The sequence below is a fragment of the Tripterygium wilfordii genome, chromosome 22 (assembly GCF_013401445.1).
Source record: "Tripterygium wilfordii isolate XIE 37 chromosome 22, ASM1340144v1, whole genome shotgun sequence".
NCBI classification, from domain to species: domain Eukaryota; kingdom Viridiplantae; phylum Streptophyta; class Magnoliopsida; order Celastrales; family Celastraceae; genus Tripterygium; species Tripterygium wilfordii.
Window position 1 is genome coordinate 13,241,386 of NC_052253.1, and position 16,679 is coordinate 13,258,064.

At 38.8% G+C, this 16,679-nt stretch overlaps 3 protein-coding genes across 3 annotated transcripts; 2 read left to right on the plus strand and 1 right to left on the minus strand.

Annotated features, from left to right (window-relative positions):
* The first annotated feature begins 1,841 nt into the window (after nt 1-1,841).
* On the plus strand, nt 1,842-2,629 carry LOC119990570. The gene has a single exon (XM_038836547.1). It carries the CDS (start codon nt 1,946-1,948, stop codon nt 2,450-2,452), a length of 507 nt encoding a protein of 168 aa, XP_038692475.1. The 5' UTR covers nt 1,842-1,945; the 3' UTR covers nt 2,453-2,629.
* Nucleotides 2,630-7,985: 5,356 nt separating this feature from the next.
* LOC119991073 (protein NRT1/ PTR FAMILY 3.1-like) lies at nt 7,986-11,123 on the plus strand. Its single transcript, XM_038837263.1, has 4 exons — nt 7,986-8,092; nt 8,201-8,418; nt 8,783-9,342; nt 10,057-11,123. Exons 1-4 carry the CDS (start codon nt 8,017-8,019, stop codon nt 10,937-10,939), a joined length of 1,737 nt encoding a protein of 578 aa, XP_038693191.1. The 5' UTR covers nt 7,986-8,016; the 3' UTR covers nt 10,940-11,123.
* Nucleotides 11,124-12,199: 1,076 nt separating this feature from the next.
* Nucleotides 12,200-16,337, minus strand: LOC119991965 (dihydrolipoyllysine-residue acetyltransferase component 4 of pyruvate dehydrogenase complex, chloroplastic-like). Its single transcript, XM_038838528.1, has 6 exons — nt 15,213-16,337; nt 14,917-15,108; nt 14,688-14,775; nt 14,515-14,585; nt 14,337-14,420; nt 12,200-12,554 (listed from the first exon to the last, which is right to left on the minus strand). The coding sequence occupies exons 1-6, from the start codon at nt 16,140-16,142 to the stop codon at nt 12,450-12,452; spliced, it is 1,470 nt and encodes a 489-aa protein (XP_038694456.1). The 5' UTR covers nt 16,143-16,337; the 3' UTR covers nt 12,200-12,449.
* Between the last annotated feature and the right edge of the window lie 342 nt (nt 16,338-16,679).

Consider the following 16,679-nt stretch of genomic DNA (forward strand, 5'->3'; position numbering starts at 1 on the left):
CTTAAATTTCTCTAAGGCACACAACACACAAAGGTTAGAATCCCTGAGAATTAGGGTTATGTTTTCTCTTGGAGAGGCGAATATAAAAGGAGACGATAGATGACCAGTAATAAACAATCAGACGAAATAGGGATTGAAATTAAAACTGAGAAAATACGGTCGTAAGGTAACATTTAATAAAAGTTGTTGGGTGTGAAATATATGTTGGATGACTCATAGAATAAATTTTTCTCAAAAGACTTCCATGTATTGTTCAGATTACTAGATCCGTATTCAATTTTAAATCGAACAAGATTTTTGTTTAATTTAAGATATATAATTGATTTTCAAATTTAATTTAATTTGAATAGAATAAATTCAACCATCTAAATTGGGTAAAGTCGTGTAATATCTACTTCGAGCATGAGGTTTCAGACATGGGCCGGTGACGAGTTTCCCTGTATGGATCCACGCCATGTCCCTTCAATTTGAAAACAAATTTTGTCGGTCACTTGAATAAAAATAATTGAATCCAAACGAACCAAAATACAGGTTGGTGAACTAATCAATTAAAAAATGCACAAAATATAAATAATGCTAAAAGGCATGACATGAATAATTACAGAATAACACATCTCCAGTCTCACGTGATTGCACCACTCCCCCCATGTGGTCCCAAATCGTATCATCTTTCTTGGATAATGGATACCCGGACTTGCTTGCTTTTAAATTATTTGAATAGGACATGCCACGTACAGATCGGATGGGTCCCTGCACTGGAAACTGCCTGTAATGTATGATCTGTTTTTAAAATTTTAAAAATAGCATGGATCCCACACTCTTAAATAGATTGGTCGACGCTGCACGATAGTTGTTATTCTAGTTATTTCACCTCCTAAGTTGGATTCATATGATCCGAGCGAAGTTATAAATTCTACATGTCTCACATATACACATGAAATATTTTGCATACGATTCAACAATTGTAATAATCGAAATATGATCATGATTGGGAATACTGTCAACTGCTGTGCGGTGCTGTGAGTTATAAAACTGTGATGTTGTAAGGTGAGTTGGAACGCAAAAAGCTGTTTGACGCATCACTTTTAAAACTATGGTGCGGTGCTGTGAGGTGCTTTTGACATATCTAAATTACTGTTATATTAGATGACTAATAATATTAATATAAAATTACTTAACATTTATATTGTACATTAATCTAAAATAAAATAATTGAACTAATCTGATTAGGTGAGATAATTCAACATATATTTATAAGCGTTTGGTAGTGCGATGATGTGAGGTGAGGTGTTATGAGGTAAAAAGTTATGATGAGTTCTGTTGTAAAAGCATTAGACGTGTCAAAAAAAATTGTGATGCTGTGAGGTGAGGTGTAACTGAACGCACTAAAAATGTACTGCCAAACATATACATTAACCGCTGGATCTCTATCATGATTGTATTCAAAAAGCCATAACGTGTACGTGTTGGTGTTGGACGTTGCTTCTTTAGAACGTCACCCACTTGGACAAATCTAAAATTTTTAGTCCAACTAACTTTTTCTAACCAAACCAGCCCCGGTCTAGCCGTGCCGAGCCAAAATTACGATTATGAGAAAAGTTAAAGGGCCGTGATTGACTAGGCCATTGGGTCCCACACAGCCGGACTTCTAGATGGGATTCAAACTAATTAATAAAAATCCTAAAAAGAATAAGGTGGTGGGAAACCCGACATTCAATAAAGGCGAGACGTCCGTGATGCACAAGTATTCAATCCCACGCGCCTGCGTCTCCATCTTTACCCCACTCTCTCTCTTTCTCTCTCTACTTTATCTTCCTTATATAAACCTCCGTGTCTTGTCCTTCTCTCCCCACAATTTACCAGACTCGGACGTTCTTCGTGTCTTTTACAACTGCAAAAGCAACGAAGCTTGCCATAGTATTTTTCTTGTCTTTTTATACTTTTAATGGAAGACATTAGTAGCAGAAAGCGAGTCAGGGGTGAGTCGGACGAGTTAGAAATTGATTCGCCGGAGGTGAAACGACTCAGAGACGATTTGTTAGGTGTACTTGACGAATCGGATCCTGACCCGGCCATCCAGGACCTTGATTCGGTCATGAAGAGTTTCGAAGAAGAAATATCCGCTTCCTTGTCATTACCGGTGCCCGTTGTCGATCTGACTTCAGATTCCGGTGATTCCCATCCGGATCTCGGGTATCTTCTAGGTGCTTCTGATGACGAGCTTGGTTTGCCTCCAACGTGTACTTCTAGCAACGAGTTTAAGTATGAAGTGATTGAGCTGGCTCGAGTTTCTTCTGGGATCAACGAGTTCTGGGGGTTCGATGACGAGATCCCGTGTTATGACTCGTTTGTGTTGGGAGTCGGTGATTATGTTAACCAGGAGTACGGGGCGCTTGATGGGTTGTTTGACCATTCGGATCTTTGCTACCCGTCGGAATATGCGGAATTGTAACCCGCGGCGCCTGAAACACCGTAGACTAGAACTGGACGTGGCTGTTTTGGCGGACCGAACGGCGTCGTATTGTAAATTCATCTAGTTTATTTATTTTTTTTTTAAAAATTATATAACTTTGGGATGCTAAATATAAAAGATGCTTTTAGTAACAAAATCAAAATGGTTCAATTTTATGACATTTTTCGCATCGAATTGTTAATGGAAATCAATTGAAGGGCAATTAGTGACAAATTTAAGACAACGTTTGATAAATTGGCTTCCATTTGCACTTTCTTTTATCAATTATTTAACAATTGAAAAGAGTCAAACCGGATGATGGTGCATTGGTGAATTTTTTTTAGGGTTAAACCCTATGAATTTGAAAGTCATCAATTCTATTCTCCCTGCGAATAATATTTTTTACAGGCGAGGTTTTGATCCAATTTGCACATCATTAGGTGATAAATGTCCTTGTACCTATTCCTTGTACCTATTCCTGATAGGTTGAATTTAATTTTATATTAGATATTCAAATGATAAACTTATATGGTGTTATCCGTTAAAAAAAAAAAGAACGGAAAAGATTTCTGGGAAGCTTATAGTAGTTGGCATCCTTACTTTGTTTCTTAGACAGAAAGTGATTAGTAATTCTTGTAAGCGGATTGGTGGGGAGTTCAGGGGATTTACGGTGGAAATTGCAGGTAACTCCTACAGTTTTGTGTCTCATCATCTGATAGGTTTCGGCGTGTGGAACTTACGTAATTTTTTAAATTTGAAAAACAGGTTGGACAATGAGATGAGAAACCACACGTAGTTCCCACTGCAGGTACCCCATCATCAAACTGGTGGGGACTGGTCACCTGGTGGGTTGAGTTTGTTTTGGGTGTGGTGTAATGAGTGTTTCTTTGTTTAATTCAGGACTAATCAAAAGCAGCAGAAGAATAGCTTCCTTGGCAAGCTGGGTTGCTTTACCACATCAAAAGCAAGATGCCATTTGACAGGGAACCATAATCGGATGGCAATAATTAAAAGGCCGGGGCCCAACTCGATATTGTTCTCCGGGGTATGTATGGCCAAGTGGTGGCAACATTGGTTGTGACTAGATTCCCTTATGTGGTGAAGATTTGGCATAATTATTTAGTTGACTCATAATGCATTAAACTTATAATTATTTAATTAACTGATAATGCGTTAAACATATGTTTATCTGTCTTGGGCATGTGGCCAAGAGAAGCAATACTCTCTCTTTTAATTGATAACGTTATTATATGAGTTTATCTTTTGAACATTTAATATGAGTTTAAACTCGAGACTAATAGCGAGTCAGACATGTGTACAATTTTTTTTTCACCTAACAACATAATAAGTTGGGTCAAAACTCAATATGTGACCGCAATAGTATTGTTTTTAGTAGGAATTGAACTCAGAATCTTCCGAGTCCATACGATTTAACCTCAGATAAATTTATTAATTAGGCTATCACGCAAGTGGTTAGCAAGACTCGAAGAAGCTATATGAATCATCGTCACTATTTGTTTTGTATACTTTGAAGTTTATGCTCTCTTGAATGGTAGGGGTGCACATTGGTAGGGTTGGGTCAGATTTTGGGAGAGACCTCATCCGACCCGCATAAAGTTCGGGTGAGACTTTCATCAACCCTCGACCGACCTCGTTTGAGATAGCGTTGGGTAGGGTTAGGATTAGGCGGGTAGCATTGAGTTTGAAGTCGGGTCGGGTTGGGAGCCTTTATCATAATTCCATTATTCAAATAATTCAAACAACCTACAAATACAAATAAATAATGGTATAAATTTCTAACTAGATTTCTAAATATATTGTAGTGCATGTCAGGTTGCATCGTAAGACTAGTGGACTAAGACTAAGTGTAGTAGTATAAAACGAGGTCATTTATGTTATGTGGGGTTGGGTTGGGTTTCGCCATAACTCATATCCGATCTATATAAGGTTGGGTTGCAAATTACATAACCCTTATCCAACCCTCATCTAAGTGAGTAAGGGCCGGTTTAGGTGAGTTGGGTTGGGACACATGCGGGTTATGTGCACGAGTTATTCAAGCAGGATTAAGAAAAATCTACGTTAACTATAATGTTTAATTGTCTTATCATGTTATAGAACTTTCATAGATCGTAGTTTTTAGTTGGTCTTGTGGACTCGTTTGGGTTATGTTTGGGCTGATAAAGCCATTTCCTTGTCTTAAACCAACCCAATTCCTGACGTAATGGGCTGGCTCCTTGGGCTTTATACATAGCCACTTACCAGGCTAGTAAGTACTAGGCAATTAGGCATTGAGATTAGTAGATTACCCAATTCTACATGGGCTCCTTTTACTTCAGGGCTCAGGCCCAACCATGTTTTAGTTCAGACTGAACTATTCCACACGGACTCCTTAATTATTTTGTAGATAAGATAAAGATATTAGTTAGGTTTTCCTTCCCCTACTATTTACCAAGCGATTTATATGATTTTTTTTCCCATTCAAATCAACAATATTTTCTTCTTTGGGTTTATCGGTTCACTATGGATACATCGAGTCACACGATTTTATTTTTCTAGGTCGTCACCAATGATACTTGAGCTTAGAAAATGTCTTATTGACTGAAAGATACTTAGGCTTTTCTTATAAACCACAACCCTTGGTGTTCTCAAAGTGATGTGTGATTACAAGTCTACCATTCTCTCACACTTGTGTTATGCAAGAGCCAATAAGTCAAAAGGTAGAGGTCCGTTCAACTGGCTCGAGACTTTGTTCCGATATTATATCAGTAATCCCAACCTACTCAAATCAACAATTTTGTTCGTTTTAGATTTACCGGTTCACAGTTGATACTTCGAACCCGCACGACTTTGTTTATTTGAACCATCGCTAATGGTATTTGAATCTAGAAACCGTCTTCTTGAATGAGAGATACTTAGACTTTTACATAAACCAAATCACTTGATGTTATCCAAACGATCCGGATTACAAGTCTGACAACAGCAACTGGCAGCTGATTTTGAATGTTAAAATATTGCTATACAATGTTCGGTTGTTAGCTCCTACTACATTAATATTCGCGAAAGGAACCTAAGCAATAAAAACATAACTATATTAAAATTTGAGTGGTAGCTAGAATGTAAGCAATAAGACAATTAAAACTCTGTCAATAAATTATTGGCAATGAGAATCTAAGCAAGTTGTCTTGGAATATAATATTTATATACCTCGCGCAGATTGCCATATACTAAACAAACACCAGAACAAGAACTTGACAACAGCAAAATATTATTTTCCCCCTCTTATGGACAATGACATTCTAGGCAAAATTTGTCTTGGAATATAATGCTGACCTGCGCAGATTGCATATATTAAACAAACACCACTACACCAGATCATGAACTTGAAAACAACAAAAAATGAAAAAGCAAATGTGCCAAGAAAGGTGTTCAAAGCACGGGTCTTAATGTAGCATGGCTTCCTGAGCTATAATTGTTTGGTGTATGTTTGTGTCTGGTTGTCCAGGTTCAGCAGTTAAGGGTGGGTTCTCATTGTAGAGGTGGTAATTTTGTCAACCTCTGGTTGTTTTTGAGTCTGGTTTTGGTGGTTGTTCTTCTCTCCCCCTTTTCTATCGTAATAAAATCTCTTTGATTTATCAAAGACAAATGTGCCAAGAAAATGCTGTTTTCTTCTTTAAATATAATAACATTTACAAACTTATTTTTTACTAATTGAGAAGGAAATCATACAAGTTTGCTCTTTGATCATTCGATATGAGCCTAACTACAGGATAAAAATTTGTCATCTAATTAAAGGATAAGTTGGTCAAAAACTCAACCCGTGACTTTGTGATATTTCTGCCAGTGGGAATCAAGTACCTAAACATCTAACACTTATCCTTCCCTCCATTTTCATATATTTAATGAGTCAATCAATTATAAAAGATTCCTGGACGGTTCCTATCCAACAAAAATTTCACGTGGAAGAGGATTGCGCTAGCTCTGTCTAAAAGGACACTACAACCACAATGGTATTCCCTGCAGTTTTACAATTCTTCAGATATGCAGACAACACCATCCCCAACTAAGTGCACTTTTTCAAGGTCTTTATCATTCACTCTCCCTCTATCTCTCTCTCTTTCTCACAGCCCATGCTCACCAAGCACGCATGCGGGCATTAGGCCTCAATCTGCCCTTACAATCTAGGCTACCCATGCGGGGCTTGGTCTTGTTTCTGAACCATTTAGTCATTTATAGGGCCCCACGTGGTCCGACCCACCATCATATATATCACATGAAATGATCATTCTAATGTTTCCACTTTAGTGTGATGGGAATACTTTGGATTATATTGTATGTGCAATGGACATACTTTGGGCATGAATCGATGTGGGATCCATATGTTTTTTGGGACGGATATATATTTGAAAATGTTCATCTCCGAAACTAAATGAATTATTTGGTGTATTTACGTTATAAAATTCGATATGGGATGAATGAGAAATTGTTCATGAAAATATTAATAATTAAGAAGTTGGTGAAAGAGTCAAATCCCACATTGGTAAATTATGAACTCTAGAGTGAGTTTATAAGCTTACTTGTTGATGGTTTTAACAAGGGCTTAAGGACACTCAAATTTTATGAATGGAGGAAGATTTACATCGGTTTTGGGTTGGACCAAATCACAGACATGCGCACCGCACTCCACACCATTGCAGCGTGGGCCTATTATAATACTGATTTCAATCATTTGAAAACAAAGCACATCCATATTATTGATACATTCAAATTCAATCATGAGCTTTTTTTTTTTGAAATACCATGGAGAAATATGTTTATCGTTGGAATCGAATCTTTGACACACATATGTCTAATCCAACCGTCCGTTTGTCAACCGAGTCATCTCTTATTGCTAATTCAATCATGAGCCTTGAACTTCTAGAAACCATCTTTTTCATTGAATTATTTCCATGTCGTTATATATATATGTGGGATCAACAATCAGTATATTATTAACCATCCAAAAATGATGGACGAACACGGTAGAAATATGTTTATCGTTGGAATCGAATCTTGAACACACATATGTCTAATCCAATCGTCCGTTTGTCAACCGAGTCATCTCTTATTGGTAATTCAATCATGAGCCTTGAACTTCTAGAAACCATCTTTTTCATTGAATTATTTCCATGTCGTCATATATATATGTGGGATCAACAATCGGTATATTATTAACCATCCAAAAATGATGGACGAATTATTAATTATACTAATTTAATTTTTTGCGGTCGTTAAACTATGTAATTATTGGATTAAAAAAGTATATGTCGGAAATTTGTACACAACAATATTGATTAATAAGTATATCATATTTTTTTTACATTGTTTTCATATTTAATTCAATGTCCTTCAACTACTTCTTTTTTTTTTTTTTTTTTTTTTTTTTTTTTTGTGGCCATAATTTTCACATTGTACAAATGACTGCCTGTTAAAAGAAAAGACCTTGGTATTCATAGAGGTCTATAAATAAAGCTTTGTGGGGTGTCCTGATATGCAAAGCAAGACTAATACTCACTTGTTCAAAGAAGATGGAAAACATGGAGAAGAAAAACAACAATGTTGAAGAACAAAAGGGAGGACTTATTACAATGCCCTTTATTCTTGGTATATTTTTTCTTCACAGTTTCTGGGTCTGAAAGATTTTGGGATTATGTTTTTCTTAACATTTGATTAATCCTATGTTGGTTTTTTTGCTTGGCTTTGGTGATGTAGCAAATGAGGCTTGTGAGAAGCTGGCAGTGGTAGGGTTTACAGCTAACATGCTTAGCTACTTAACAACTCAGCTTCATATGCCATTAACAAAAGCTGCAAACACTCTCACCAACTTTGGAGGAACTGCAAGCTTGACACCTCTGCTTGGAGCCTTCCTCGCCGATGTGTATGCCGGAAAGTTCTGGACTATAACAGCCGGTTCAATCATATATCTCATCGTAAGTAATCTCTCTTATGGATCTTGTACCTTTTTTTTGTACCCGAGAAACCACCCAGCTCAACATGCCTTTCGAACAGTTGAGTTTGGGGAAATCTAGGGCCGGCAGAACAGCCGACACTTCGCTGGCAACAGATAAGATTAGTCTGAAGCCTATGTGGGTAGGGACTCAGAAAGAGGATTAGCCCACGAAACCAGGATTCCACAGAGAAATACCCCAGATAGTTGGTTCTAACTCTGATCTCTGGAATTGTAGACCCTAAGCTCGTAGAAATAACTATCTAGCTTATTGCCAAGTTGTACCAAATATGAGGTTATCATGACACAAGTATTGAGTCTTCTATGTTGTGGCCGTGTACTTGTAGGGAATGATAAGCCTAACTTTGTCAGCAATACTTCCCCAACTAAGGCCGCCACCTTGTGATGGTGATAAGGTGTGCCAAGAAGCTGACACTGGTCAGTTGGCAATTCTATACATCTCTCTCCTACTCGGAGCAATCGGTTCAGGCGGTATCCGGCCATGTGTAGCTGCATTTGGGGCCGAACAATTCGATGAAACGGATCCTAAGCAGGCCACCAAGACATGGAAGTATTTCAACTGGTATTATTTTGTGATGGGGGTGTCAATTTTGGTTGCTGTGACTGTTCTTGTTTATGTTCAAGATAATGTTGGATGGGGATGGGGCCTGGGAATTCCAACCGTGGCAATGTTTCTCTCTTTATTTCCGTTCGTTCTTGGTTACCGGCTTTATCGGAACCTGGATCCCGCTGGGAGCCCGTTTACCCGGTTGATTCAAGTATCTGTGTCAGCATTCAGGAAAAGAAATCTATCCATTTCTGATGACCCGAAGGTGTTATATCAGAATGATGAGCTTGATGCCTCTATCTGTAGGGATGGAAAGCTTGTTCACTCTAAAGAAATGAAGTAAGTCTTTCTCCTATCTTCTTTTTTCTATTTTATGTTGTTGCCACATTACACCATATTTTTATTTTTCAATTTTTAAAGATTATTCAATTTTTTCTCCACCATTAGATGTGAATTGTAAATTCTAGAGAATTGTAGAGCTTCCAAATGCTAAAAAAAAATCCCAATATATGTTTGGATTCTAGGGCATACTTGATCTCGTTGATCTCTATTGTATTTGCGTTTTTAGCCAGAAAACAAATGTTCGTTCGTTGATCTCTATTTGCATTGGCGTTTCTAGCCAGCAAACAAATGCTCGTTCGTTGATCTCCAGTGTATGTGGGTTTCTAGCCAGCAAACAAATCCTCTTTCGTTGATCTCTATTGTATTTACGTTTCTAGCCAGCAAACAAATGCTCCTTCGTTGATTTCTATTATATTTGCGTATATGGCCAGAAAACAAATGCTTGTTCGTTGATCTCTATTGTATTTGTTTTTCTAACTAGAAAACAAATGCCCGTTCGTTGATCCCTATTAAACATATGCTCGTTCGACGTCGCAGTGTCTTATCGAGACATTTTCCCCACTCAGCAGTCAGCACTGTTGAGCACGCAAGCCTGTCCCCAAAGTGGCCCAACTGAAAGGCTAGTATGATTAATAGGCTTTTCAGCAGCCCAAAAGGCCCATAAACCAGCCCATGTTAGCTTCTAACTAATGTAATGCAAAATTGATGCAGATTCCTTGACAAGGCAGCAATTGTGACAGAAGAAGACAATCTCAAATCACCAAATCTTTGGAGACTAAACACAATCCATCGAGTAGAAGAGCTGAAATGTATAATCCGAATGGGACCGATATGGGCTGCCGGAATCCTCCTAATCACGGCCTACGCACAACAAAACACATTCTCCCTTCAACAAGCCAAATCAATGGACAGACACCTAACCAAGTCCTTTTCAATCCCCGCCGGCTCCATGTCCGTCTTCACCATCTGTTCAATGCTTGCCACCATAGTGTTCTACGATCGTCTCTTCGTCCCTACAGCCCGGAAATTCACTGGACTCGATCGTGGCATAACGTTCTTACACCGAATGGGAATCGGGTTTGTCATCTCAATCCTAGCCACCTTAGTAGCTGGATTCGTCGAAGTAAAGAGAAAGGATGCTGCATTTGATAACGGACTCATCAATTCTCATCAAACAATCCCCATTTCAGTGTTTTGGCTAGTGCCACAGTACAGTCTACATGGTATAGCAGAAGCTTTCATGTCAATTGGGCACTTGGAGTTCTTCTATGACCAGGCACCGGAGAGCATGAGGAGTACTGCCACTGCAGTTTTCTGGACTGCGATTGCAGTTGGGAATTATGTGAGCACATTATTGGTTACATTGGTGCACAAGTTCACTGCAGGGCCTAATGGATCGAACTGGCTACCGGATGATAACTTGAACAAGGGGAGATTGGAGTATTTCTATTGGGTTCTTACGATTTTGCAAGCTGTTAATCTTGTTTACTACTTATGGTGCGCAAAGATTTATACTTTCAAGAGTGTCCAGATACATAGTAGAGAAGCAGAGGAATCCATGGATAGTGTGGTAGAACTTGCCAACAAGGTTTAATTAGTGAATAAGCCTGTATAGGGGGCATGTAGGAGAGAGCTTGTACTTTGAATGTATAAATAGTGTACTAGAAATAATTAGGGATGGCTGTCTCAAAAGAGTCTTTCCATGACATGTTTCGTTCCTCTTCTCGATTAGTTAGGAAAAGTGAACCATTGGTTCAGGTGTAAGTTGCTATCGTTATCGCATGCATGTTTCGTTCTTCTTCTCGATTAGTTAGGAAAAGTGAACCATTGGTTCAAGTGTAAGTTGCTATCGTTATCGCATGCGCTTGGAAAATTAGACATCACATTCGATGTCATGCTGTTTCTGCTTTCTCTTGAATTTATTTGCTATTCTATCAAAAAAAAAAAAAAAACCGTATCTTGTTACTAGTTGTGCACAAAAATCTCGAATCTCTGTTACAAAATAATTTATATAGCATTTGCATTAATAATTTAGATATTTATATGAGCCAGTATTATAGTTCTTTCGTTCATGCTGCTCCCACACAAATATGTCCATTGTTAATGGGCTAGTGCCTAGTATACTGCATGGGCCGAGTGTTGTTGCCACTACCAAGCCCAAGGAAGTTCCGTCTCTTATAAGGGTGGGCTTGAGTTTGAGGCCTACTTGTCTGAAATGGGCTGAAATTGACGCAAAAGTGAGAATCAATGCTGTTTACGGTTAGCATTCTCATGAAGAAAGAGCAGACAAGAGTTAGGCAGTACGTACATAAACATTTGTAGACCTTAATGTTTTTTCGTAGTTTTTTAAAACGAGGACCAACCCAACATACACTTCCAACAATTGAGTAAGCATAAATACTGAGTCGTTAGAACATATCGCATCACACTAGTGACAAATAAGATTGGGTCAAAGACTATGTTACTAACCCCTCTTCAAAAGTGGACCCTAAAACCCACGGGACCAAAAAACTTCCGAGATATACTCCAAGCTAATTAGCAACATACTGAAACAATCATCTGCCTTTAGTCTAGATATATAATCAGTGGCATGTCGAAACAACCATATTCCCTTAATCTAGAGATATAACCAGCAGCGTGCAGAAACACATCTAGAGATATAATCAACCGAACTTTTGCTCCCGAAAAATACAACATGAATATAATGTAACCTCGGATAAACAATATGTGGAAGTGTATGAGGATAACATTTATTTCTTGGATTACTTTCCAACCTTTATTAAGGGAAGTAACGAAAAATATCCAGAAATGACTTTGGATGACACTAGAGGTTCTTCTAAGAAAACAATAGGCGTTTAGAGAAAACTTTGAATATATTTATTGCCCTTTATCAATTTCTCTCTCAGTCTCAACAGTTTTTAAGATGACACCAGCGACAGCAAAAATTGCAACAATATGAAAGGGAGGAACATGATCAGCAAGCTACAAAACCAGGTTCCTCTAATGGGTACTGTGTCCAACAGAAGTAGTGTAAGTTCCTCTAAACCAACAAATAATTAAGGCTCAGCCAACAGGGTGCATTCCAAGGAATCCCATAATCTAATCTATAGTGTAAGGCTTTCTGGGTTCTCAACAATCTTTGCAAAGGTCTTAAGGAAGGCAGCCAAATCAGCACCATAGATAATTCTGTGATCAGCAGTCACATTCACCTGAAAAAAGGAATTATCAAACTCGGTTAGGTATTCGCTGCAAAATTGGAAACAGTATCAAATAACCCTACATTTGTAGATTTTTAACGATAAATAAGGAAGGGTTACTTATCATTGGCAGAGAAGATGGAGACCAAATAAGCTATGGATGGAGGTAATAAAAAAGGCAAAAAACAACTTTTCGTCCCTCAACTATTAGGGACTATTGGTCGGGTTTCATTTTTGAGGGACAAAAAGTTGCTTTTTGCCTAATAAAAAAGAATATAGACTCCACAATTAATTTCACAAACCCAAAACTGTTTTGGATAAAGGCTTTATTGATGATGATATTGATGACCATATCATTGGTTCAACTATTAAGAACTGCCTTCTGCTTTTCTGTTTCTCTTCTTAACGTAGGCAGGAAAGTGCTTGCAGTTCGCATACAAATCTAGTCGGCCACACACATTTTCTGATATTCTCACCATTATGAAGACAAACACAGAAAATGAGCCAATTGCCTCATAGAAAATGATACTGCATCCATAGATATGTGACAATTGAGACAAAAGTCGAAACATCCTACTTTGAAGACCAGATGAGGTATACGGTTTCCAAATTTGATCAGGGAATGAGATCTAATGGTTATTAAGTAACTCAAAATTCTAATTACCAATGGTCCTATCATTCATAAGTGGCAAAGAAACATTTCAAATATCCTAACCCACTCATTTCAATGGATTGGAAAAAAAAAGGAAGAAAAATGAGAAATTTAGAATCCACTAGCGATATGTTTTCTCCCTCTGCAATTTTTTTTAACTATATCACTGTTATCAGCATCTGTTCCATGCCCTTTCCAACTAAATTCTTTTGGGTCATCCTTTAAACCCAAACACTGGTCATAAACCCAGTTTAACTGTATACTTGTCTTCACCTATCTCATCATAATTTGCAAATCCATGAGGATTTGGCAAGTTAAACAGCTTGCATATTGCAACCAACAGCAAACTACTAATGGTATATACCGCAAAATAAATTTCCACAAAGCTGTTTCCTTCTGATGCAAAGGTCCATAATGTAACATATAAGCATAAAAACAAATGCAAAACAAATTACTATCGGTCAACTAATAACCATATCCAAATATCAACCACAATAGCATCACCTTTAAATTACCCTCCACTCAGCCCAGAAACTCAATCCATGTCATTGTCACTACTATTGGATAAATCAACAAAACAAATTTTAACCCCTGGAGGGCCTGGACCATCAGAAACACGGGCTTGAGCACTAAAACTTAGTGGTCAAGAATACATTTATCCTAATATGCTGTTGAGGTCACTAGGTTGCTGATAAACTGGTACAACTTACACTAACCAAAGCTGACTTCTATAGTGTGGCCTTATACTTACTTTATTTTGGCCTTTATCTCAAATGGCATTCTAAAAATTTTTATAATAACCACAAATCTTATAAAAATGAAAATAGTTAAGATTGCTAGAACCCTAAAGTAATACTTACTAGGTAATTTTTCTACCAAAGTGAACAAAACTTTCGCAAAATTTTAAATAGTTTCAAAAAAACGTGAAAGCATAACTTCCGTGTTGGGACACAAACTGAAAATTCAAGTATACTAAATGGATATATAATTTGCACACAAGATTGCAGGGGTAGGTTAAAAGCAATAGGATTAGATAGAGCTCAGATTAGTTTTATCTAAAATTTTATATCATACTATCATTTGTTCTGGTGTGGTTCATAAAGCATATCTTAAGATACAGAAAACACTGAAATTGAACTCACCAGCATTTTACTCTTCACGCTGAAGAATCCATCAGCATCAGCAACCACAGTGGGCTTTGATGCTCCAACAGCCATGATAGCCCCCTGAACACATTCAAAAAATTCAGCAAATGCCCCTCCACAATCCTAAGGGGCATAAAAAACACAACAACTAAAGGAAGTGAAAAGACTATCTCACCTGGCCAGGAGGAAGAATGGCATCAAACCTGTCCACTCCAAACATTCCCAGGTTGGACAGGGTGAAAGTCCCTACAAGCAACACAAATAGAGTTCGCAATTAATTGGAATAAATCCCAAACTGAAGCACCTGAACAAGCATGTTGCGAAAGGGAATTAGATTAGAAGTCACACCAGAATTGTACTCATGGGGCTGAAGTTGCTTCCCTCGAGCCTTTTCAACTAACTCCTTCCATTTTTGAGATAACAAGTAAAGATCCAACTGGGCCACGAAATAAAAAAATAATGAAAAGGAGCAGTCTTAGTTCATTATGAGCTATAAATTACTGATAGTACACCATCCATGAACAGAATAAAAACAAACAAAGTCACAAAAGTCTAATTGAATATATGAATGAGTCACCTTATCAGCATCCTGAAGAACAGGGGTTATCAAGCCACCATTTATTGCAACCGCAACTGCAATGTTTATGTTGCTATTGTAAGTGAAACTCTTCCCATCTTTACAGGTCGCATTCACTACTGGGTGCTGAACAAGTGCCATTGCCGCAGCCTTTGCTAACAGCGCGGTCATGGTAACACCTTTGGGCTTCACCTGCGAAATTTGTCAAAGAATTGTAGCCAAGATATCAATCAAACTGTCTAATCAGAAGAGCTATCACAATTAATTTATTATGTTAACGAATCCACTCAGAGTACCTTCTCATACAAGGCGTCAAGCGCATCAGTTGATACCGGGTACCCAACACGAAAAGTTGGTACTGACAGACTTTCTAACATGTTCTTAGACACCGCAGACTGCATTGTCGTAAATGGCACAACAGTAGATCCAGGAAGTGGAGGAGGCAATGCCGAAGAAGCAGCAGCCTTCGGTGGAGCCGCTACAGGCTCTGCAGCAGCTACAGCGGAACCAGCACTCTTCTTCGAAGGTGCAATTCCCGCAGCTGATTCCACGTCAGTAGCCGTGATCCTGCCAAATGGCCCAGTTCCCACAACTGAATTGATATCCACCTTGTGCTGTTTCGCCAGCTTTTTCGCGAACGGAGTTGCCACGATCTTCTTGGGCCCACTGGGCGCCGCAGCAGGAGCTGGTGGTGGCTGCGCAATTGCCGGAGCGGGAGTAGAAATAGCAGGAGGAGGAGTGGGCGTAACAGCAGCTGGACTGGAAGATGACGAAGAAGAAGAAGAAGACGTTGTTGAAATGGAGGCGGCTCGGGCTTTAGCCTCATCGAGTTCCTCCTCATTCTCAGCGAGAATACCAATCGCAGCACCAACGGGAGCAGACTCGCCCTCGGGAACCACAATAGCAGCAAGAATTCCGTTGTAGAAGGTCTCGACGTCCATGTCAGCCTTGTCGGACTCAACGACAACAACGCTCTCACCTTTCTTCAGGTTGTCCCCTTCGGACTTGATCCACGAGACGATCTTGCCCTCGGTCATGGTGGAGCTGAGTGCCGGCATGAATATCTCTCGGATCTTCGATTGAACGGTCAAAATCCGCCTCCGACGGTTTCTCGCCGGAAATGCAGAGGGGCGAAATGGAAGGGAAGGGGAGATCGAGGAGGAGAAAGAGATGGTGGTGCTGGTGGGGTTAGGGAGGGGAAGTCTAGAGAGAAATGGAGAAGCCATGACTACAAATTAAGAGAGGATGCGGAGAGACAAATTGTGTATTCGAGATGGAAGAGAGTAGAGTGATATAGTTGGAGAAGGAGATGTAAACGGTAATTGGGCGGAGAAGACGAGGGGGAGTAGGTTGGCGGCTTCGAGCTACCCGACTGTGATTACATCGCCCGATACTCCGATTTTTCTTCATACTTTCATAGTAGGCTGCTTCGATGACAGATGGAAAATTGTAATCTTGCTAAAAAAGCCCAGGCCCAAGCCCAACTTGTTTTCCAGGCCGAGGCCTTCTCATGTGTTTGGGCTTATAGATGGTTTATTTATCCGTCCAAATCCGATATAGTTAATTGATCAAATCCAAATTGGTTTAAATGAAGAGAAGTAAACCTGATAATAACTTAATCAGGTTAAGGTTCAGACAAGAATTATGTGTTTAGACAATGACTCGATTTAAATTGGATCAAAATTTGGTGTTTGCACTCAAATTTCAGATATTTTGTCCAAACTTGATTTAATCTGACTTAAACAAATTCAATCTTTCGAACA